Here is a 22,538-nt window from a genome sequence, read left to right on the forward strand (position 1 = left end):
ATTTGTTTGGGAAGTAATTCCCGTGTTCATGTAATGCATTTTACTCCCAATTATTGATAGATACTCTAAATTTTAACTCTGTGTTAATACAGCTATTGTCTGAGTATGATATAAGATTTTCAAAGGCACACATGATGGTTAGGCACTTAATTCCTTTTGAAAGTCATTGGGAGTGGGCACCTACTCTCTCCCCCTTAATCACTTGAAATCTGTGTCCTTTTAGAAAAAATAAATTGTCTGCTAGAACAACTAATACCCATTGAGAGCGTTTTCCAAATGCCTCTGGCATGTTTCCATATTACAGTAAAAGCTCTTTATCCAGTACTTCCCCAACTGGCAAGTTCTATAAACTGGCATTTCTGATCTGCACAGAAAGTCTGTTTTATAGTGTGGTTGATGTGGGACTGGCAGGGGGCTGAGGCGTAGGAGGGGTTTCAGGGCACGCTCTGGGAGGGAATTTGGGTTTGGGAGGGAGCAGGGGATTGGAGCACTGGAGGGGCTCAGGATGCCAGATGTGGGGAGGGGTACTCACCTCTGGCAGCTCCCCTCAAGTGGCTCCCCATCCCTGCAGTTACTGGTGGAGGCATGGCCAGGTGGCTCTGCAGGCACAGTGCCTCCATCCCCACTCCACGAGCGCTGACTTCAGGGCTTCCAGCTTATTGGCTGGGAACTGTGGCCAATGGGAGCTGTGGGGGGTGCCAGGAGCAGCAAGGACAGGGAACCACCGAAGGTGAGTGACGAGGACCATCTCCCTTCCCCCCACCCCCCCCCAAATAAAGGCAGCCGAAGCCCCATCCTGGACTTACTCCTAGAGTCTGTTTCCCATAGCCCCTCCCACGCACCTCTCCCAAATGCCAAAGCCCTCCCTCTGAGTTAACCAGCATTTTTAATTTTACTGGCACTGCCCCCATTCTCCTAGCATGCCGGTTAAAAAAGCTTTTACTGTATTCAGATCTCCAGTCTAAGTACAGAATTTTATTACATGGAAGAAAATACCTTTTGAATGAACTTTTCATATGCAATTGCGATCAGAATGACTGTTTACTAAAGATTAGTTGAACGGGGAACTTGAAAATGCATTTACACTATCATCTGCTAATAACTCCATTAAATCAGGGAAGTTGCTTAATAGCATGTGAGTTCTGAGATTGAGTCTTGTTACTAAGAGTATTATAGAATCATAGAAGACGGGTTGGAAGCGACACAGGAGGTCTAGTCCAACCCGCTGCTCAAAACAGGCCTGATCCCAGCCAGGGCTTTGTCAAGCCAGGCCTTAAAAACCTCTAAGGATGGAGATTCCACCACCTCCCTAAGTAACCCATTCCAGTGCTTCACTACCCTCCTAGTGAAATTGTTTTTGCTAAATATGAAATAGTTCTTCCTAATGGTGTCCTTGAAACCTCTTGTAGTCTAGATAGATGGGCAACAAAAATGTGTTAATTAAAAGATGGACTCCCTAATGCCTGTACTCTCCATGAGCATAATTTTATCAGTGTGAAGAATGGGCATAATTTAAATTCTCTAGTTCTAAAACTGGATGTTAAGACCATGATTCAGTGCTGGATAGCTGATATCCTACTGCTCATAAATGGGAATTAATTTGCTATATTGGTTGACACTTACCCAAATTAGATTTCATATATTCCTTTTCACAGGAATCTAGCTCTGATAGTTATGCAAAAACTTAAAATACAACATTGTAAGAAACACTCAATTGGAGACACTACATAAGACTCAATACTACTTCATTTCAGACTGTTTCTACTCAGATTTTCGGAGCTTGAGAAATGACTAAATGTCCTAGCCGGAAGGTCTTTACTAAAAATTTGTCTGATACATTGCTGTTTACAGTGGAATGTAAATTGTCCTGTTCTTCTGGGATTGACATTATCTTCTGTTCTAGTTATGTTTCTGCAGAAAGAAAAAATGTCATTAAAATAAATAGATATCACTGATTGTGTACAGGGAACAGATCTCTTCTTTGAGTAAGCAGGTGCTATTTTTACATAGTCCCTTTCCAGAGTGAGACTCACAAATACAGTAATCTTGAACTAGGAAAATGTGTTTTTTCAAAACACTGACCTGGATATCCAAACTGCCTACCAAATCCTTGTAACTAGTTGTAAGGGTGTACATCTTCATTGTCTGTTCGCATATTTCTGTAATTCTCTTCACGCAGCATCCAAGAGTATTTAAATAGTCACATCAGTTTCTTCAGAATGATGTGGCTAAAAGTCTTGAAGCAGCAAATAGGTGGAATAAAAATAATTTCATTTATTTTGAGCCTTCCAGATACAGCATAGCTGAGAGTGAGCTGAATTTTACTTCCTGTGCATCACAATTGTTCACAAGCCTGCAATTAGATGGGTAGTTAGTTACTGACTCACTCAAATCCTCTGAAAGTATTGGGGTCAGAGCAAAGTCTGGCCTACAGAATCTCCCTTCTTTCAGTCCCATCAGTGCATGCTTTTGACTTAGGTAGACCCCTTCTGGCAGTGTTAACTCCGTGACCCTTTTTTTGAGGATGTATTACCAAAATGCTTGAAACTGTGATTTTAAGACAGTTGAATATGTGACTTATACTTGGAGGTATCTCAGTACTTCCAAATCTGCTCTGAAATCTGCCAAAGAATTCGTTTACTTATGTCTCTAACTCTGAGCCTGTTTTATCCCCAACCTTTAGTGCAGTGTGACATGTTGAGGATCATTTAAAACTTTTCATGTTGTAACCGTGTAGCTGTTGTTGGCAAAAATTGAAAGGAGGGAGGGAGGGGAAATAGTCGATCTGAAATTGTTACTAATTTGGCGTTGAGAGGAGGAAGACCACCTCAGGTGAAAAGTAGTAGTTAGTGGTGAAAAGATGATGATTAATGGGATACAGTAATACCAAGGTACAAAATGTATACAAATGACAGAGTAGGTCATGCTGGTGGAGGAGTGGTACTATATGTGAAAGAAAACGTTGTTAAATATAATAAACTTAAATAAATCAAACTGTACAACTGAATCTCTATGAATAGGAATTCCATACTTGAATAATAGTACGGCAGTAGGAATATACTGCCAACCACCTGACCAGAATGGTGACTGTTATTGTGAAATGCTAAAGTAGATTAGAGAGGCTGTGAAAACAGAAAACCCAGTAATAATAGGGTGAGAGGTTTCAATTATCCCCATATTGACTGGGAACATATCACCTTGGGATGAGGTGCAAAGATAAAATTTCTAGATACCATTAATGACTGCTTCTTGGACCAGCTAGTCCTGGAATCCACAAGGGGAGAGGCAATTAATGATTTAATCCTAAATGGCACACAAGGTCTGGTCCAAGAGGTGAATAGAGCTGAACTGCTTGGTAATAACAGTTATTAAGGATATAATTTGGTCACGAAGGTGATGGAATCCATGACTTTAACAAACCTCAGTGATTTCCATATCAGCCCCATGTGGCAGGGCTCAGGCTGCCGGCCTGTGAATTTTAATAAAAATCCCTGTGCCAAAATCTTAACCCTAGCGATCACAATGAAATTTAATTTTATAGCTTTTGGTGGGGGAGAGAGGAGAATACCAGTGAAACACACCCACTAATTAACTTCAAAAAAGGGAACTACACAAAAATGAGGAAGACAGTTGAACATAAATTAAAAGAAACAATTACAAGAGTGAAATGCTTGCAAGCTGCATGGAAACATTTTTAAAACGCCATAATAGAGGATCAAACTAAATGTATGTGCCCAATTATAGTAATAAAAACAGAGAACCAAAAATGCCAGTCTGGCTAAACAACAGAGTAAAAAAGGTGGTTAGAGACAGATATCCATTAAAAATTGGAAATCAGATCTCACTGAGGAGAATATTAAGAGGCATAATAAATTCTGACAAGCTGAATATAAAAATGTTATTAGGCAGGCTAGAAGAGAATTCAAAGAGCAACTAGCAAAAAACTCAAAAACTAACAGCAAAAATGTTAAGTACATCAGAAGCAAGATGCCTACCAAACAATCAGTGGGGCCACTGAACAATCGAGGTACTAAAGGAGCACTCAAGGAATACAGGATCATTGCAGACAAGCTAAGTGATTTATCTGCACTAGTCTTTGTTGAAGAGGATGTGAGGGAGATTCCCACACCTGAGCCATTCTTTTTAGGTGACAAATCTGAGGAACCGTCCCAGCTTTAGGTTTTGGAACAAAGTGATCAATTGAACAGTCACTGAGTTCAGAAGGAACTCAAATATGGAATAACAGAACTATCACTTTATCAGCCTCTGTACCAGATGATGGGAGGATAGTTAATCTGACACTGATTTTAAAATCAAAGGTTCCAGGAACTCTCATGGCAATTGTGGGCCAGTAAATCTAACTTCAGTACCAGACAAATTGGTTGAAACTATGGTAAAGAACAAAATTATCAGACACATATATGAACATATGTTGTGGGGAGGGAGAGAGGCAACATTGCTTTTGTAAATGGAAGTCATGCCTCACCAACCTATTAGAATTCTTTGAAGGTGTGAACAAGCATGTGGACATGGGTGATCCAGTGGATATGGTATACTTGGACTTTCAGAAGCCTTTGATAAGGTCTCTCACCAAGGGCTGTTAAGCAAACTAAGGATTCATGGGATAAACAAGAAGATTCTCTAAAGGATCAGTAACTCGTTAAAGGCTAGGAAACAAAGGATAGGACAGCGGTCGGCAACCTCTGGCATGCGGCTCACCAGGGTAAGCACCCTGACGGGCTGGGCCAGTTTGTTTACCTGCCGCACTGGCCGTGGTTTGTCGTCCCAGGCCAATGTGGGTGGCAGGAAGCCGCGGCCAGCACATCCCTCAGCGCTTTCTGCTGCTCCCATTGTCCTGGGATGGCGAACTGCTGCCAGTGGGAGCCGTGGTCCACCGAACCTGCCAACGCAGCAGGTAAATAAACTGGCGAGCTGTGTGCCAAAGGCTGCCGACCCCTGGGGTAAGAATAGGTCAGTTTTCACAGTGGAGAGAGGTAAATAGTGGTGTCCCCCAGGGACTGCGAAATATTACGAAGGGATCTCATAAAACTGGGTGGCTGGGCAACAAAATAGCAGATGAAATTCAGTGTTGATAAATGCAAAATAATCTGCATTGTAAATCTAGTTAGGAATATTTTTTCCAAAATGGTGGGGTCTGAATTAGTTGTTACCACTCAAGAAAGAGATCTTAGAGTCATTGTAGCTAGTTCCTCTGAAAACATCCTTTAAATATGCAGCAGCAGTGGGGAAAAAAGTTAACGATGTTAGGAACCATTAGGAAAGGGATGGATAATAAGACAGAAAATATCATAATCCATGGTACGCACCACACCACTGCTTGTTGGCATTTCTGGTCTCCCCATCTCAAAAAAGATATAACTGGAAAAGTTGCAGAGGGGGCAACAAAATGACTGAGGGTACGGAACAGCTTCCATATGAAGAAGAGATTAAAAAGACTTGGGACTGTTCATCTTGGAAAAGAGACTATTAAGGGAGAAGATGATAGAGGTTTATAAAATCATGACTGGTGTGGAGAAAGTGAATAAGGAAGTGTTGTTTATCCCTTCACATAACACAAGAACCAGGGGTTACCCAATGAAATTAATAGCAGCATGTTTAAAACCAACATAAAGTACTTCATACAAGGCGCAGTGAAGTTGTTGAACTTATTGTCAGGGGATGTGAAGGCCGAAAGTATAACTGGGTTCATAAAACATATTATGTTCCTCTGTGTCTGATAATTCTGTTCTTTGCCATAGTTCCAGCCAGTTTGCCTGGTACTGAAGTTAGACTTATTGGTCTGTAATTGCCATGAGACCCTGGCACCTTTTTTGTGTTATAAATCAGTGTCATATAAATTATCCACCCATCATCTGGTACAGAGGCTGATTAAAGAGGCTAGGTTACATACCACAGTTAGTAGTCTGCAATTTCATATCTGAGTTCCTTTAGAACTCAGGTGAATACCATTTGGTCCTACTGACTTATTACTGTATAATTTATCAATTTGTTCCAGAACCTCAATCTGGGACAGTTCTTCTGATTAGTCACCTAAAAAGAATGGTGCAGGTGTGGGAATCTCCCTCACTTCCCTTGCAGGAAAGACCGATGCAAAGTATTCATTTAATTTATCTTCAATGGCCTAGGCTTCTTTGTGTGTTCCTTTAGCACCTTGATTGTCCAGTGGCCCCATTGATTATTTGGCAGGCTTCCTGCTTCTGATATATGTGAAATTTTTTTGGCTATTTTTTTTTTCTTTTGCTAGTTGCTCTTTAAATTCTCTTTTGGCCTGCCTAATACTTCTACACTTGACACTGATAAAATAAATTAATATAATGAGTATGCAATGAGTTTATTAAACCATTCTAGATTTTTTGGCTCCTTATCTTTGCTGTATTTGAAGAGAATTACAAGCTGTGATCAAATTTAGTCTCTCAACTAACATCAAAAACTGTTCCAAGGCCCAGTATATTGTGGTGTTCCCAAATTTACCACTTCCTGCAGAATTCAGAAATTTTACACTGAGTTCTAATACCTATGCAGTGTTTCTGGGTCTGAAAACCCCTTCAAACAACTGCTGTAACAGATGCGAACTGTCCCCATTATCTTAATGGTATGTTAACTCATAACCCTAATGACATTTGAAATGTCAGCATCATTATATAAACTGCTGGCTGGTGTGGCATGCCAAATTAATATGCTCATTTGTTGGATGCAGTGGTGGATATTGAGATTGGAAATAGTGGGGTAGCAGCTGGCTGTTCGGATGGGGAAACTGGAAGTTCAGGTCTCCAGCCTGCCCTTAAAGGAACGTAGGGGAGACAAACATCCCCATCTCACTTTTAAAAGCCTCAACACCTTCTTGTGAGGGGACAGGTCCCTAAAATCTCTGCAACACTTTCCCAGGGATCAGAAGCCCATTCTCCAACACCACTGCCAGAACGCCATCTAACATAAGTTTAATTCATTAAAACTCAATTCGTAAATTTAGCTGAATCTGTGGCACTGCAATGTTAGAAATCAAGGTCCTTGCTGCAACATTTATGACCATCTTGTAGGTAGGGTCCTCTGTAGTCTCAGGTACTTACACACTGAGAAAATAGCTTTGCTAAACTGGATTGTTATAGATGATACATTGGGGAAATGGACTAAATGAGCCCTAATAGGACACTTCTGATTAGTTTTCAAGTACATAAAAGGTTGTTAACGAGGAGGAGGGAGAAAAATTGTTGTTCTTAACCTCTGAGGATAGGACAAGAAGCAATGGGTTTAAATTGCAGCAAGGGCGGTTTAGGTTGGACACTAGGAAAAACTTCCTAACTGTCAGCGGTTAAGCACTGGAATAAATTGCCTAGGGAGGTTGTGGAATCTTCTCCATTGGGGGATTTTTAAGAGCAGGTTGGGCAAACACCTGTCAGGGATGGTCTAGATCAGCGGTCAGCAGCCTTTCAGAAGTGGTGTGCCAAGTCTTCATCTAGTCACTCTAATTTAAGGTTTCGCGTGCCGGTAATACATTTTAAAGTTTTTAGGAGGTCTCTTTCTATAAGTCTATAATATATAACTAAACTATTGTTGTATGTAAAGTAAATAAGGTTTTTAAAATGTTCAAGAAGCTTCATTTAAAATTAAATTAAAATGCAGAGCCCCTCGCACTGGTAGCCAGGACCCGGGCAGCATGAGTGGCACTGAAAATCAGCTCGCGTTCCGCCTTTGGCGCATATGCCATAGGTTGCCTTCCCCTGGTCTAGACAATACTTAATTCTGTCTTGAGTGCAGGGGGCTGGACTAGATGACCTCTTGAGGTCCCTTCCAGTTCTCTGATTATACCATAAGAAATTTGCTCATGTCCTTAGTATCTCTTCAGTTGCGAATGTTTGATATCCTTTTGGGGCTCATTGAATCAATTTGGTTCTCATTTTTACATCCTTCCTTTGTAATTATAACTTGCAAACAATGCTGGTGCACAAGCAGCAGAATTCTTAGTTGATGGTGGTAGAGAATAGAATTTCATTTACAAAATATTAATAAGCTTTTAATTTGGCATGTAAAGCCTTTTAATACATGTACAGCTGGAGGAGAATTGCTGAAAACTCCTGGGCTCTAGAACAATTGAAGCAGCGTTAGCCCCCACTGACAGGAAGGTGAGGTTAGCTAGTTATTCTTCCAGCTGGCATAGTCCCAGGCTTTTGTGTGAAACAGGTGTTTCTTTCCAGCAAGCAGTTTCGACTGCCCAGTGAGAGGAGGCTTTGTTGTTCCCACTAGAGCCCAACATTCAGATGTCTTGATTTGGGGCAAATTGGATACATGGTTTTTAAAGACTCTCTTTGACCATGACTGGTTCTCCACACACCTAGCTACATGGACAAGTGTCTGCTGGAAATAGAATTAAGACAATCAAATCCAGTTCTACTGAATCACTATCAAATGGTGGTAACTTTATGGCAGTTGCCACCTGGGTTGGATTTAACTGTCTGACTTTTGTTGGGGAGGAAGTGCTGTCACAACAAATAGCCCTTTTTGTTCCCCCATGTTGAGCCATTTACAATGAATTGAGTTCAGCTGTTCATCTGTCTGGCTTGGTGAGTCACCGAGAACTACCACAGCCTCATGGAAGATCTTGTGATATCTTGATGTTGTGTTTTCAAAGTCAAATCGTCTTGGTGCTCTGTAATTCACGGAGAAGGGAATGATGATCTCCCTGAACCCTTCTGCCAAAGCGGTCTTCAACTTGCCAACCTTATGATGGAGGACGAGGGGCATCAAAATACTGGGGTGACCATGGCTGTGGGATTTGGAAGAAAAGTGGTCCTTTTTTAAAAAAGGGAAGGGCAGAGGGGAATGAAGATGAAGAAAGAATAATGGCAAATTGGCAATCACTAGAGAAATATTTTTCTCCTTTGGTTTTATTAGTGTGTTTTAACTAGTTCCAAGCATGGAAGGGATGGGGGAAGGATAGCTCAGTGGTTTGAGCATTGGCCTGCTAAACCCAGGATTGAGAGTTCCCTCCTTAAGGGGCGATTTGGGGATTTAGCTGGGGATTAGTCCTGCTTTGAACAGGGGGTTGGACTAGATGACCTCTTGAGGTCCCTTTCAACCGTGGTATTCTATGATTCTAAGCCTCTCTGCTTGGGACACCACTCAGCTAATAAAACGCTTCATGTTATAATGTTGATGATGGATTAGATACTACTGGGGGGCATTCTGCACCAAAAAAAAAAAAAAAAATCTGCACACACTATTTTAAAATTCTACAAATATTATTTGTCAAAATAATGCTACATAATCATGCCAGTTTCAATTTTGATATTTATTTCCAAATACCTGTCCAGCAAGTATGTCTGTAACAATACAGATGCACACAAAAATTTGAAACAGTTTCTATTTCTCTGCCCCTCTTACCCCTCTCCCTCCCCCAGCCCAATTGGAGGGCCAGACAACCTCTCCCCTCCAGAGCCCATCTGCGCGGGGCCCCCAGCCAATACACTTGAACCCCCTCCTCTCCAAAACCCAACCATGGGGACCCCTAGCCCAGATACTCACACCCCTCACCCATCCTCCCAAAGTCCAGGGAACTGCTGTCTGTGGGGCTGAAGCACTCTTATCAAATTATCCTGTTAATTTGTTTGCCTGTCTCATTCTTATTGTCCTGTACAATATCAATTAAAAAAAAAACTACTTGCTTTTTTAAATAGCAGGTGACTCTGTCAGAAAACCTAACTAGCTTTTTGATTCCAAAACACATCATCACTTCTGCTTTACTGGCCCTGAATCAAATTTGTCCTATGAAATTTTATTGAAGGATGCCTTTATTCCTGTTTCCCAATTCTGGCAATACCTTGTTGTCACTCAAATTCATAATCACACAATCTAAGTTTTACTTTATTATAGGAGGCGAAGGCTAAACATGCTCAATCTTCATCTTCCTCAGATTTGTGTACTAACTTGGCTGGAATTCATGAGGTCTTGGCAATGCCCTGTGACACACCCATAGGTTTCCACGGGAAATGGACTCAGGCCCCCAAATCTCCTTTAAGTTATACATTTGGCAGTTTCTTAAGTCTTTATAGTACAGTCCTGGACAGTGTTCCAATGAAGAGTTATTGTGTGGGCCTATTCTTTTTAAAAGTAACAGGGCTTTGACAGTTTTTTCTGAAACTTTGGACATAACTGAATTTAGTACAATTTACTCAAAAGCACAACCTGATCAAAGACACTAACACAGAATTTGAATTGAAATTATCGTCTGGTACAAGCAAAATTCTTTCATTCATCAAAAATTAGTGTCTAGCTTCTTTGAAAAGAAAGAATTGTTAAATAATTATTGCCTCTGTTTTATTTCTGTTCAAGTGTGGTGGCTACATTCTCATCCCCTTCCTGTGTGCATCATGCAGGTATTTTGATGGCAACCTGGAGAAGCTTTTTGCTGAGTGTCATGTAATTAACCCAAGTAAAAAGTCTCGAACACGTCAGATGAACACAAGGTCATCAGCCCAGGACATGCCTTGTCAGATCTGCTATCTGAACTACCCCAACTCGGTGAGTACCTGGCCGCTCAAGGAAGAGAGCAATTGTTTATAGCCCAGTGCAAGTCTCTTTTCTTAAACTGAAGAATCGCAGTTGTTTTCACTCTGACAAAAGACATATTTTATGGGCAAACTGATTCCTTTAAATGTGTTACCACTTAAAACTTGTGTAAGCACTGAGAAATAGGAAAGCAGCTCCAAACAAAAAATTACCTTTGCAAAGGGACATTGAAGTCACTAGGGCAGGGTTTCTCAAACATTATTGCACCGTGACCCCCTTCTGACAACAAAAATTACTGGGAGACCCCAGGGGACCAAGCTGTAGCTGCCTCTTCTCTCCCTGTAGGGGGCACCGAAGCTTGAGGGCTTCAGCCCTGGGTGGTGGGGTTTGGATTTTGGCTTCAGTCTCAGGCCCCAGCAAATTTAACAGCCCTGGGGACCCCATTAAAACAAGATCATGACCCACTTGGGGTCCCAACCCACAGTTTGAGAGCCACTGCACTAGAGGTTGAAACATCTATCTAGGTAGAAGTGAAAAGCCTTTGTTTCCAGGATCAGAGTTCAGGGTGCTATTTCTCTTGAAGCAGTTATACTTCACAAGTATTGTAGGCCCCAGTGTCCTATAGCAGCACATTAAATCCAAATTACATGGCAGGGACTATGGAATTATGTAATCTCTTCCTCCCCTCCCTCCTGGAATCCTCTACTTTTAATTTCTTCTCTTCCATTCAGTACAGAATGGTTAAACAATTTATTTCCTTAGTCATTTAGAGTTTATTTTTAAAAACCAAATTGAGGACAGGATGGTAATTCATCAGAGAAGCAAGAGTACAAGCACATCTTCAAACTTCAAAGTTTTGCAAATGCTAGTTCTGATTTTTTTTTTCATGCAGATACAGTAGAACAGGGGTGGGCAAAACTACTGCCCATGGGCCAGATCCAGCTGGGGTTGCCACTATTGTGGCGCTGCGGGCTAAGGCAAGCTCCCTGCCTACCCCGGCCCTGTGCCACACCACTCCTGGAAGTGGCCAGCCCCACAGCCCGGGGAGAGCGGGGGACAGAGGGCTCCGTGCACTGCCCTCCCCTGCAGGCTGGCCTCCCCCCCCAACCCCGCTCCCATTGGCTGGGAATGGGGAACCGCAGCCAGTGGGAGCTTCGGGGTGGTACCCACAGGCGAAGACGGCAGGCAGAGCCCTCTGCCCCCTTCCCAAGGCTGGGACCCTTCCTGAGTGCGCCACTTCCACCCCAGAGCCATTCAAGGTAAGTGGTGCCAAGCCAGAGCCCGCACCCCAAACTCCTCCAGCACCCCAACCCCCTCCTCAAGCCCCCTGCCACACCCTTTCCGCACCCCAACCTCCTGCCCTGAGTCCCCTCCTGCATGCCACACACCCTCCTGCACCCCAACCCCCTACTCTGAGCCCCCTCGTACACCCCTCATCCCTGCTGTGCCCCTTCCTCCACACTGCACCCCTTCCCACACCCTTCACTCCCTCCTGCACCCCAACCCCCTGCCCTAGCTGTACATTCATGGCCCCACATGCAATTTCCCCACCCAGATGTGGCCCTTGGGCCAAAAAATTTGCCCACCCCTGCAGTAGAACCTGAAAGATATGAGCACCAGTGAACCAGACCCAGTGGAACGGGAAGTCCTCAATCAGGCAGCAGTGCAAATAAAAAAAAAAAAAAAAGCAAAACCTCAGGACTTCAGCCATTGGGGGTTGAGGCTGCAGCTTCTGCAGGGGACGGGGGCGTTGTCAGGGCTCAGAGGTGGAAGGACTGGGAGCTTCTGACTCACGGGAGCACTGGGGTTTAGGCTTTAGATAGGGGATGGGAGCACTGGGGCTCAGAGCTTCAGTCCTGCGGTTCCACTCCTGGTTTCAGCCTCGGGATGGGGGGTGCCAGGGCTCAGGGCTTCAGCCCCGTGTCTGTCCCAGCTTCAGGTGCCAGGGCTTGGGCTTTAGCTACAAGGGGAGGACCGGTTTCAGCCCCAGCACTCCCCCCGTAGTTAAAGCCCCAAGCCCTGGCAGACTCTTTGCTCTTCCTGCCCCGCTCCCTGCTCCCAGTTGAAGCCAGGAGTGGCACCGGTACCCTCCGCAGGGCAGAGGTTGGGAACGAAGCTGATGGGCTGAAGCCCTGAGCCTCCGGTGCCCCTCGAACGATGGAGTGGGGCTGAAGCCCTTTGCTCCCCCTATGTTTAAAGCGCTGAGCCCTGGTGCTCTCCCGTGGGGCAGAAGCCCTGAGGGCCTAAATGTGGCTGAAGTCCATAATCTCTTGTTCAGTGTTATGGAACATTTCAGAGTTAGACGTTCTCCATTCCTGAGGTGTATGGAACTCTTAGGTTCTACTGTATAGGTAAAATATAATCACTTTGAGTTACACTATTAAATTTGTGATGCACTAAATCTTTTCATATAGAAGTGATTAGTTTCAGAAAAGATTGTGGCATAACATTTGAGCAATGAAAGAAAGGTGTTACTTAACAAAGCGTGACTAAAGGCTGCACTGAAAACCATTGCCATGTATCCAGAGTTAGGTTTGTTACATTCCAGCTGTATATTGACAGTTACTGTATTTGCAGATACATTATGGTACACTTTAAGGCAGTGGTCCCCAACCTTTTTGTGGCCAGTAGCACATTCATGTTTTCAGAAGTGTGTGGCCGGCGCCATCAATTTTTCAAGGCTTATTTTGTATTTGTACATTAAATAATACGAAAAACATCATATTTAATATAACACATATGAATCCAGAGAGAAGCCGGAGAGAAGCTGCGAGGACAGAGAACACCGGCGCCCACAGTCTGCAGACCCGGAGTACTGTCCCCGGCAGGCATGGGGCCGCGGCTTCCCTCCGGCTTAAGCCGTGGCCCTGCGCCTGCCAGGAACCAAGAACACCAGCGCCTGCAGCCCCGGAGTTCTCTGTCCCCATCAGGTGAGGGGCTGTGGCTTGTCTTTCCTGCTGGGCAGGAGACAGGCCCCGCGCCTGCTGGGAAAAGAGAACACCGTGCTCGCAGCTTGAGTTCTCTGTCCCCATCAGGTGCAGGGCTGCGACTTCTCTCCCCTGCTGGGCACTAGGCGGGCGCACATAAATGCCCCGGTGGGCACGATGGTGCCCACGGGCACCACTTTGGGGACCATGGCTTTAAGGGGTGCTGTCAGGTTGTGGGCAACAATGCAGTAAAGCTGTTCGGCAAAGCATAAACCAAACCATTAGATCAAATTATTTTTTAAAAGGTCAGATACTCAATGAGACATGCAGAGAAACGTCACAAGTCTAATACTGAGTGTTGTAAAAAACACTAGAGGAGAAGCTGGTGGATATAAATAAAGTAGGACAAGATAGAAAACTTTTTAAAAGAGTACATGATAGGATTAAACTGAAATGTGGAGTCTAGGGAAATGACTGGAAAATGAAATTACACTGTTTTCTATAGCGAATAAAACTAGCAGATGTGGAATTATTTATCTAATTCTTTATACTATATGCACAGTAGTTCTATGTTTGTGGAATAGCTTAGGTGGAATGGTCCTCCAGTGGCTGTAGTTCAGCCTGCTGAGTCGTTGTGGCAGTTTACTTTCCCAAATGTAAGTTATATGTATCAAGGTGGCTGCTGTGTGCCATGCAGACAAATAACATAACAATTCCCTTCCCAGAAAGCTGACAGTTTGGGTGTTGGGATACTACAGATGGACAGAACAAACAGGGAGAGGTAGGATAAGATTGGTAGAAAAATGTAAGGCTCTGAAACACAGAAGTCTCAGCTTTTCTGTGGCTTTGCCATCAATCAACATCCATCAGGAACTTAGTTTTCTTTATTTGAGCTTGCAGTTCCATATGGAGTGGGAATGATCTTCAAAAACAAGTGGCACCCTGGTTTGATCTCTTTTGAAAACAGGAAACCTTTATATAATCAAGACATGAGAGCTTTCCATTTTTATGCTAGGTTTGTTTATTAGCCTACTTTTCAGGTCTCCATTTTGCACTTTGGTTTCATGACCTGCCTTGAAAAAGAGTACTGTTTTGTTGATTGGCATGGCTGCAAGACTTTCCCCAGTGAGGAATGGGACGTGCGAGCTCTGTGTGCAAGGAAGAGCAATGCACAGACTCTACCACCTGCGAGAGTCTCAGCATTGTGCTGCACTGGAGGAATTTACCATTGGGTACCCTCTAGCCAGTAAGGAATAAAACATTGTCCTCCAGAAATGAAATATAAATGGTTGAGGAAATATAAACTTGCCCAGTCCTCCTCCTTTTATATCTTCAGAGTCTTCTGCACTCCCTCTTTGCCTTTAAAGGTGAACTGCAGGGGAGATGAGTGTAGATCTGCTTTGTTGTATAAAGATATTTAAAAAATCTGCTTGAGTAGAAATTCATACTTGTTTTTCATTAGAAATTCATGTCTAGTCTACCTTGGAAAAGTCTGACTGAAGAGTTAGTAGGGTTATGACATTGCAGTATTGAGAAAGTGAAACTTGGCTAAGAGCGAAATGATTTTGATTGGCTATTAAACTGCCTAACTTAAATAACTGAGAAGGGACATCTTTATTCACTTTTAAATATCGGTGTTCATTTGAGAATTCCAGCAAGTCTAGCAAAGCCAGGGACAGGCAAACTTAGCATTCCTAATACAGAGTTCTAAGAAAGCAAAGAAGCCATCTTAAACAAACTTTGAGTACCTTTTATCTATCATGAAGAAACAGAAAGGGCACATGTCTGATTTCTCTCCCCTACCCCCCCACTTACAGGTCACCTTACCTCTTAGAGTGTGCATGCGCACCCCCATACCCCCAAATAAAAAACCACTTTTCACTGTTCTATATTGAAAGTGGAGCATAGTAAATTCAACGCAAACCTCCTGCCCCAAGTGGGCTCCTCGCCCATATCTGTACTACCACTACATATTTATACCTTGCCCATCACTGTGACATCTGCCATAGCCCCTTCTCCACATGCTGCTTTTAAGCATCTGGGTATTAGTCATATCCATGAAGTTAATCTTACACTTTCAGGCCCTGGATTGTTTGGACTGTTTTCTTGGCTGAGGAATGGGCACTGCTTATTCAGTATCACAGTGGGAAATTATCTAGCTCAGAGATTCTTATCTTTTTCTTTCTGATGCCCCCTCAACATGTTATAAAAACTCCATGGCCCACCTATGCCACAACAAATATTTTTCTGCATATAAAAGCCAGGGCCAGCTTTAGGGGGCAGCAAGCAATGCAGTTGTGTGATCTGCAAAGCTAAGTTGCTCAGGCTTTGGCTTCAGCCCCGGATGGTGAGGCTCGAGGCCCTGGGCTTCTGCCCCGCACAGCAGGGCTTTGGCTTTCCTTCCTGGCTCCAGCAAGGCTAGTGCCAGCCCTGCTTGACAGACCCTCCCAAAACCTGCTTGGGGCCCCCCAGGGGGCCCTGGAACTCTGGTTGAGAACTGCTGATCTAGCTGAAAGTGTGGAAACATGGTGTTACTCCTGCTTCCTGGTTTTTCCAAACCTGTGCTTTGAATACATTTGCCAGACTCCATGCTTGTCTTCTGGAGATCTTCATAAACTTCTTTTTCAGTAAAATCTCGCCCTTTTTTCCCCACAGGAAAATAGACTGTCTCAGTATTCTGCTTTCGGGGATGTGTGTGTGTGTGTGTGTGTGTGTGTGTGTGTGTGTGCGCGCGCGTGCATGCATGCATATAATTGCTTCAGTGCTTTCAGTTTCCAGTAAATCTTCCATAATAAGTAATTTTAAAGCATTGACAAAGACAGACTGCATTTGACAGTTCTGTTTCTCATACCACCATGGGAATACCAGTGAGTTAAGTATGGAGGGTTTTACACACAGCAAGCTCAGCACAGTTGGCAGTAGCGTATTGGCCAAAACAATGTAATAACTGAATTGCCTATCACTCTTGGAATAGGGGTTCTCACAGGTCAGGATTGAAGGGAAGGGGGCATCAGATAATGTTCTGGAAATTTCATACTGACACTTGACATGGATTTTCATGTGGCCAAAGAAACCCCTGAGGTTGAATAAAGTTACTGTGCTATGAACAGCAAAGTTAAAACTTACGACTGCAAGTCCCCTCCCTGTCACAATTTTGGGACCAGTAATTGTAACAGTATGCTCCCTGCTGTAGTTCCATTTGCTCCATTTCCTGTTCTCTCAGGGAGCCTGAGTGCTCACTGTAGGTGTTTCTGCTTTCCTTTGTACCTTGAGAGCAGTAGCGTAGGGGTCAGTAGGAGAACAGTCTAGTCCTTAGCTTAACTGGAAGGAGGCTAGTGTCTGTTAGGGAAACGCCTCCAGGGTGAGGGTATAAAGTTTAGGCAAAATGGAAGGAAATCCTCCATTTTTTTCAGCATATGAAGAATCGGGGGGAAATGGTGCAGAAAAACCAGGTCCTTTAATCTCTCGTCCTTTTTTTATGAAAGGCATGAGTCTCTGTTCATGCTGAGGTCGCTGTCAGTCACCTAGTTTGGATTGAATTGAAGCTTTGCGTTGGGGGTATGACGGTGCTGTGGACAGTAGGGATTATTCAGTGAGTGGAGGAATGATAACAGAAATGTGGGAAATGGCATAAATGTTTTGTTTCAGTTTTCACCAAGAAAGTTAGTAGCGATTGGTCGTCTAATATAGTGAATGCCAGTAAAAATGAGGTAGGATCAGAGGCTAAAATAGGGAAAGAACAAGTTAAAAATTGCTTAGACAATTTAGATGTCTTCACGTCACCATGGCCTTATGAAGTACATCCTAGAATGCTCGAGGAGCTGACTGAGGGAGATGTCTGAGCCATGAGAGATTAGCTTGAAAAGTCATGGAAGACGGGAGAGATTCCAGAAGACTGGAAAAGGGCAAATATAGTGCCAACCTACAAAAAGGGAAATAAGGACAACCCAGGGAATTACAGACCAGTCAGCTTAGCTTCTGTACCCAGAGAGATAATGGAGCAAATAATTAAGTAATCAGTTTGCAAACACCTAGAAGATAATAAAGTGATAATACAGCATGGATTGTCAAGAACAAATAATGTCAAATCAACCTGATAGCTTTCTTTGATAGGGTAACAAGCCTTGTGGATGGGGAGAAGTGGTAGATGTGATATATCTTGACTTTAGTAAGGCTTTTGATACTGTCTCGCATGACCCTCTCATAAACTAGGGAAATGCAAGCTAGATGGAACTGCTATAAGTGGGCACATAACTGGTTGAAAAACTTTTCCCAGAGAATAGTTATCAGGAAGGGCATATTGAGTGGGGACCCACAGGGATCAGTTCTGGATCTGGTTCTGTTCAATATCTTCATCGGTGATTTAGATAATGGCATAGAGACAATACCAAGCTGGAGGGGCCGCAAGTGCTTTGTAGGATAGGATTAAAATTCAAATGATCTGGACAAACTGGAGAAATGGTCTGAAGTAAAAAGGGTGAAATTCAATAAGGACAAATGCAAAGTATTGTATCTGGTGCGCACATACAAAATTGGAAATGACTGCCTAGGAAGGAGTACTGTGGAAAGGAATCTAGGGAAATAAATTGCCAAGGGAGGTTGTGGAATCTCCATCACTGGAGATTTTTAAGAGCAGGTGAGACTAAAACCTGTCAGAGATGGTCTAGATTAGTGTCTCCAATCTTTTTACACTGAACATCACTTTTTGAATTTAAGGGCATCCCAGAATCTACCCTGCCCTGCTCACCTCCATCCCCACCCTCTGTCGCTTGCTCTCCCCTACCATCACTCACTTTCACCAGGCTGGGGCAGGAGGTTGGGGTTCAGGAGGGAGTGCAGGTTCTGGGCTAGGGTCGAGGGGTTTGCAGTGTGGGAGGGAGCTCTGGCTGAGGGTTGGGAGCAGGATGGCGTGAGGGGTGCAGGGCTCTGGAGGGAGTTTGGGTGCAGGCGGGGGTATGGGGTGCTGGCTGTGGAAGGGGGCTCACAGCTGAGACAGGGTCTTGGGGTGCAGGAGTGGGATTGGGGTGGGGGCTGGCTCCGGGAGGTTGCAGGTTGGATGGTGGAAGAGAAATGCTGGTCCAGGAGCAGTGCAGAGATCCCTGCCAGCTACGGGGCATGCTGGCCACTTCCAGGTGTGGTGTGGGGCTGGGGCAAGCAGGGAGCCTGCCTTAGTGGCCCTTCTACACCACCGGAGATCACGATTGACTGGGAGAGTCTCCAGGATCGACCAGTGGATCGCAATGGACCGATTGGTGACCAGTAGTTTTAGATAATACTTAGTCCTGTCTTGAGTGCAAGGGAGTGGACTAGATGACCTCTTGAGGTCCTATCCATTCCTATGAAACTATGGGGTATATATAGACCTAAATAGATATTTTAAAAACTGAACATTTAACCTAAAAATCCAGAATCCTTTACCTACTTAGTTTAGAACAACTTTGATTTCTTTCCTCGGTCATCCAAAACACTGCAGTTTTGCTAAGAGTTCCTTTCTGCTTTTAGAATGCTGGGAATTTCAGAGGTTTTAAATTTTAAAAAATGCTAGAAATTCACAAGAGACAACTTTGTGGTGCAGAGATTGCAGATAGTATCACACTCTGCCTTCTCTGACTAGTGGGAGTGTAGATTTTTGTGTTCCTTTATAGTAACCCATCTGACCTGTTCAGGAGAGGTTTGATTGAATCCCAAATTCTATTGGCAGAATGGTGGCCACCATGACACAAGTTTTGAGAATGATGGGGAATACCTGTTGGAGAAGAGCCTTTTTGCTGCTATGTCACAAGTCTGAATCCAGCAGTGACAGTTTGGCCTAAGTGAAACTTGTTGATCTGTTTGGTTCCTAATGGATTGGTGTCAGACAGTCAGTAATCACACTGTGACATCTTGTTGGCAGTCTTAGAGGTGAGGATAGGAATTGAAAGGTAGACAGAACTTCGGCCTTCCTCCCGCCCCAGTGTCCCTTCAGATCAGGTTTGATGGGAGCATTAACAGCATAGTGTTTCTGGGAAACTTGTTCTGTAGCCCATGTGGTGCACTTGTTCTGTGGATAAATAGATGGCTTTCTGTGGAACTGTCACTGTGGTACCTTTCACTGAGCTATTTATTAAAGAAGAAAAATGTTTTGAGTGGAGCTGCTCTCAATAATGTCAGTCTTGGATCAGCAGAGTCCTTGCTGTGTTTGCTCAGTTTATTGCTTACAAAAGAGCAGACACTGATATCAAAGGTAGTGTAATATTGATCCTAGAGTTCTTGCAAATAGGAATATGCAAAAAGCAGGAAAATGACTGTTCCTGGCCCCCCTCAAATGGGGTCATTAGAATCTCATCAGTATAGAAAGGTAAGGGTGAAAGTAAGGTAATGTCTGCCCATGATATGCCATTTTTGGAACAGAAACATTACTTATCAGCTGTCACAATTTCCAGGGTGTGTGGAGGGAGCAGCTTTATTGGTAGTTCTTCGAGTGCTTGCTCATGTGTATTCAACAGTAGGTGTGTGTGCTCGCCACGTGCACCGGTGCCGGAAGTTTTTCCCTCAGCAGTACCCGTAGGGGGAATGCTGCTGCGACCCCTGGAGTGGTGCCTCTATATGTGCTATAAGGGGAGCCGCACGCTCTCCCCACCCTCAGTTCCTTCTTGCTGCCAGTGATGATGCATCGGAACTACTTGCTCCAGATTGCTGCAGCTTGTCCCATAACGTGTTTAGTTATTAGTAGTATCTGTGTTAGTTCAATAAAGTTTCAGCTTAGTTAATTATTAGTGTTCGGGCCGGGGCATGCCCCGGCCTCAGGGTTTAAATCGTGCGAGTCTTGCAGGTATTCGATGCCTAGAAAGTGACCTGCACACTGATTAGCTCTGCTGCTTGGGCAAATCTCATATTGGTGACCACTGTAAGATCTTGCAGGTCCTTTAAACCCAGAACTTGAAAAGAGAGACATTAGACTACAGGCCTGTCATGGAGTCGGCACTGGCCCCAACCCCGGTGCACAGAGTGGAATCAGCACCGGGCACTTTGTCTTCGGTGCGCAGCGATCTCCCGACACTGCTCCCTGTCCAAGAAGCAGAGAGAGGCCCCATCCTCTCAGAGGCATTGACGGAAAGCAAGGGACGAGGCTAGACCCATGTCAGGCAGCCCCAGTTTCCCTCCCCCTCGGGCTCCAGAGCTCTGACTCGGGTTGAGCGGAGCAGCCCGGTTGTGTCAACTCAGGCCTCTCCTGATGTCCACATGCCTTTGACACTGGGGGCCCTGCAGGTTACCAAGGACATTATGACTCGGCAGGTGCCCGGGGCTGCCGGCACCTGGACCGTGCTCCAGAGGCAAGCCGTCTCTGGACTCCTGTCAGTCAACACTGACCCGACACAGATCCTGGTCAGGGGGATTGCTCTTGGGCTCACTCGGTGCTCAGTGTCGTGTCAGGACCTAGCCTCTGCTTTCATCGCCCAACGGGTTGTCTGGTCAGGTGCCATCAGAGCGAAGTTCAAGGAACCGCTCCACGCCGAGTTCAGAGTATTGGCGGGACAGGCGCAGATGCCGTAGACGCTCCCATTCTTGGCAGAGCTGCCGAAGCTGCTCCTGACGTGGGTGCCGTCGCCGGTCATGCTCCAGCTCTCTTGCCTTGAGGCACTTTGCTCCTGGCGGGAATCGCCAGCTTCGCGTTGTCGGGGATCCAGGCGTCGAAGCGTCTTGGGGTACCAGCTCAGGGCTGCACTGTTGCTCTACGTCGGAGTCCCAGTCCCATGGCAGATGCTGCTCCCGGCACCACCGCTTGTACCACTCCCATGGCACTGATAGGTGGTTGGTAACCCCAACCTTGACGTGGCGCCCTACAACTCAGCTGGGTCAACCCAACTGTCTGGTGCCGCCGGTGCTGCACCAGAGTCAATGACAAGGGCCCCCATGGCAAGACCAGTGATGCCACTGGACCCCCTGGCCCTCCGTAATGCCCAGCAAGGCTCTTGGTCAATAGCAGGGCCATCGGTGGCTCCTTCAGCCAAGCTATCCAGACCCCCAAGGGATAGATCGGCGAGTCATGGATCCTCGGCACCGCATGAGGAGTCTGACCAAGGGTTGGATTCTGTGGCACCGGCCGACATGCAGAGCCCTGTACCAGCCTTCTCCGCTACACCAGATGACGCAATTGCAGCCCCACCCACCTCCACACTGCAGGAGGACGTCAGGGCTCATCAGGAGCTACTAAAGCAAGTAGCATCCAGTTTCCAACTCCAAGCTGAGATGGAGGGACCCTCAGACTCGTCGTTTAACGTGCTCTCATCCTCAGTACCGGGCAGAGTGGCCCTTCCGCTGCACGAAGGATTTTAAGGCGCTGGTGGAGGAGGGCACTGCCGCCACAATGGCTACTCTGCAGGCGGCGTTGGATGCAGCTGACACGGCTTGCTTGGTCCATGGCCTTGGCCATGTCCATGCGCAGGGCATTGTGGCTACTGCTGTTTGGACTTTCCGTGGAAGCACAGTCTCTGGTGCAGGATCTTCCCTTTGACGGCAAGGACCTGTTCGCCAGAACTAACAGACGTGAGGCTCCATGGCATGAAGGACTCATGTACTATCCTTCAGACCCTTGCGCTCTAACATCCCGCCTGAGGTAAAGCCTAAGACGTAAGCTTCGTCCCTGTGCCCCAGCCGAGTACAAGCCCGCCTCCAAGAGGTCCGGACCCGAAAGAGGTGACCTAAGAGGCAGCTTCACTCTGCCCCGCTGCCTGGGCCCTCCAGGGGCAAACAGCAGGGCAAGAGGCAGTTTGACTGGCTGCAGGAGAGGGTACCCAGTGACCCCCAAGAGGACCTTCCTACTTATACAATTTACCTTCAGAAACCTCTTGTGTGCGTTCTTATGGAATGGTCCCAAATAACATCGGAATGATGGGTCCTCAACAAACATTTCCCAGGATTACACGCTACAATTTCTCACCCCCCCCCCCCCCCCCCCCCCGGACGGCAAGGGGGATCCATCGCATTTATCCCTGCTACAGCAGGAAGTGGGTCAGCTCCCCAGCTTGGGAGCTGTGGAGAAGGTTCTGTGAGAATTCTGGGGAAATGGGTTTTTCTCTCATTACTTCCTGATCCCCAAGGCGAAAG

At 45.3% G+C, this 22,538-nt stretch overlaps 1 protein-coding gene across 2 annotated transcripts in view; it reads left to right on the forward strand.

Moving 5' to 3' along the window:
- Positions 1 to 22,538, forward strand: part of ARIH1 (ariadne RBR E3 ubiquitin protein ligase 1) — a 138,551-nt gene that overhangs the window by 57,604 nt on the left and 58,409 nt on the right. For both annotated transcript variants that reach the window (XM_030577593.1, XM_030577594.1), the window contains exon 3: positions 10,392 to 10,536. In XM_030577593.1, the coding sequence (XP_030433453.1) occupies positions 10,392 to 10,536 (145 nt within the window). The remainder of the gene's footprint in view (positions 1 to 10,391; positions 10,537 to 22,538) is intronic.

This window comes from Gopherus evgoodei, chromosome 10 (genome assembly GCF_007399415.2).
Source record: "Gopherus evgoodei ecotype Sinaloan lineage chromosome 10, rGopEvg1_v1.p, whole genome shotgun sequence".
Classification (NCBI taxonomy): Eukaryota; Metazoa; Chordata; order Testudines; family Testudinidae; genus Gopherus; species Gopherus evgoodei.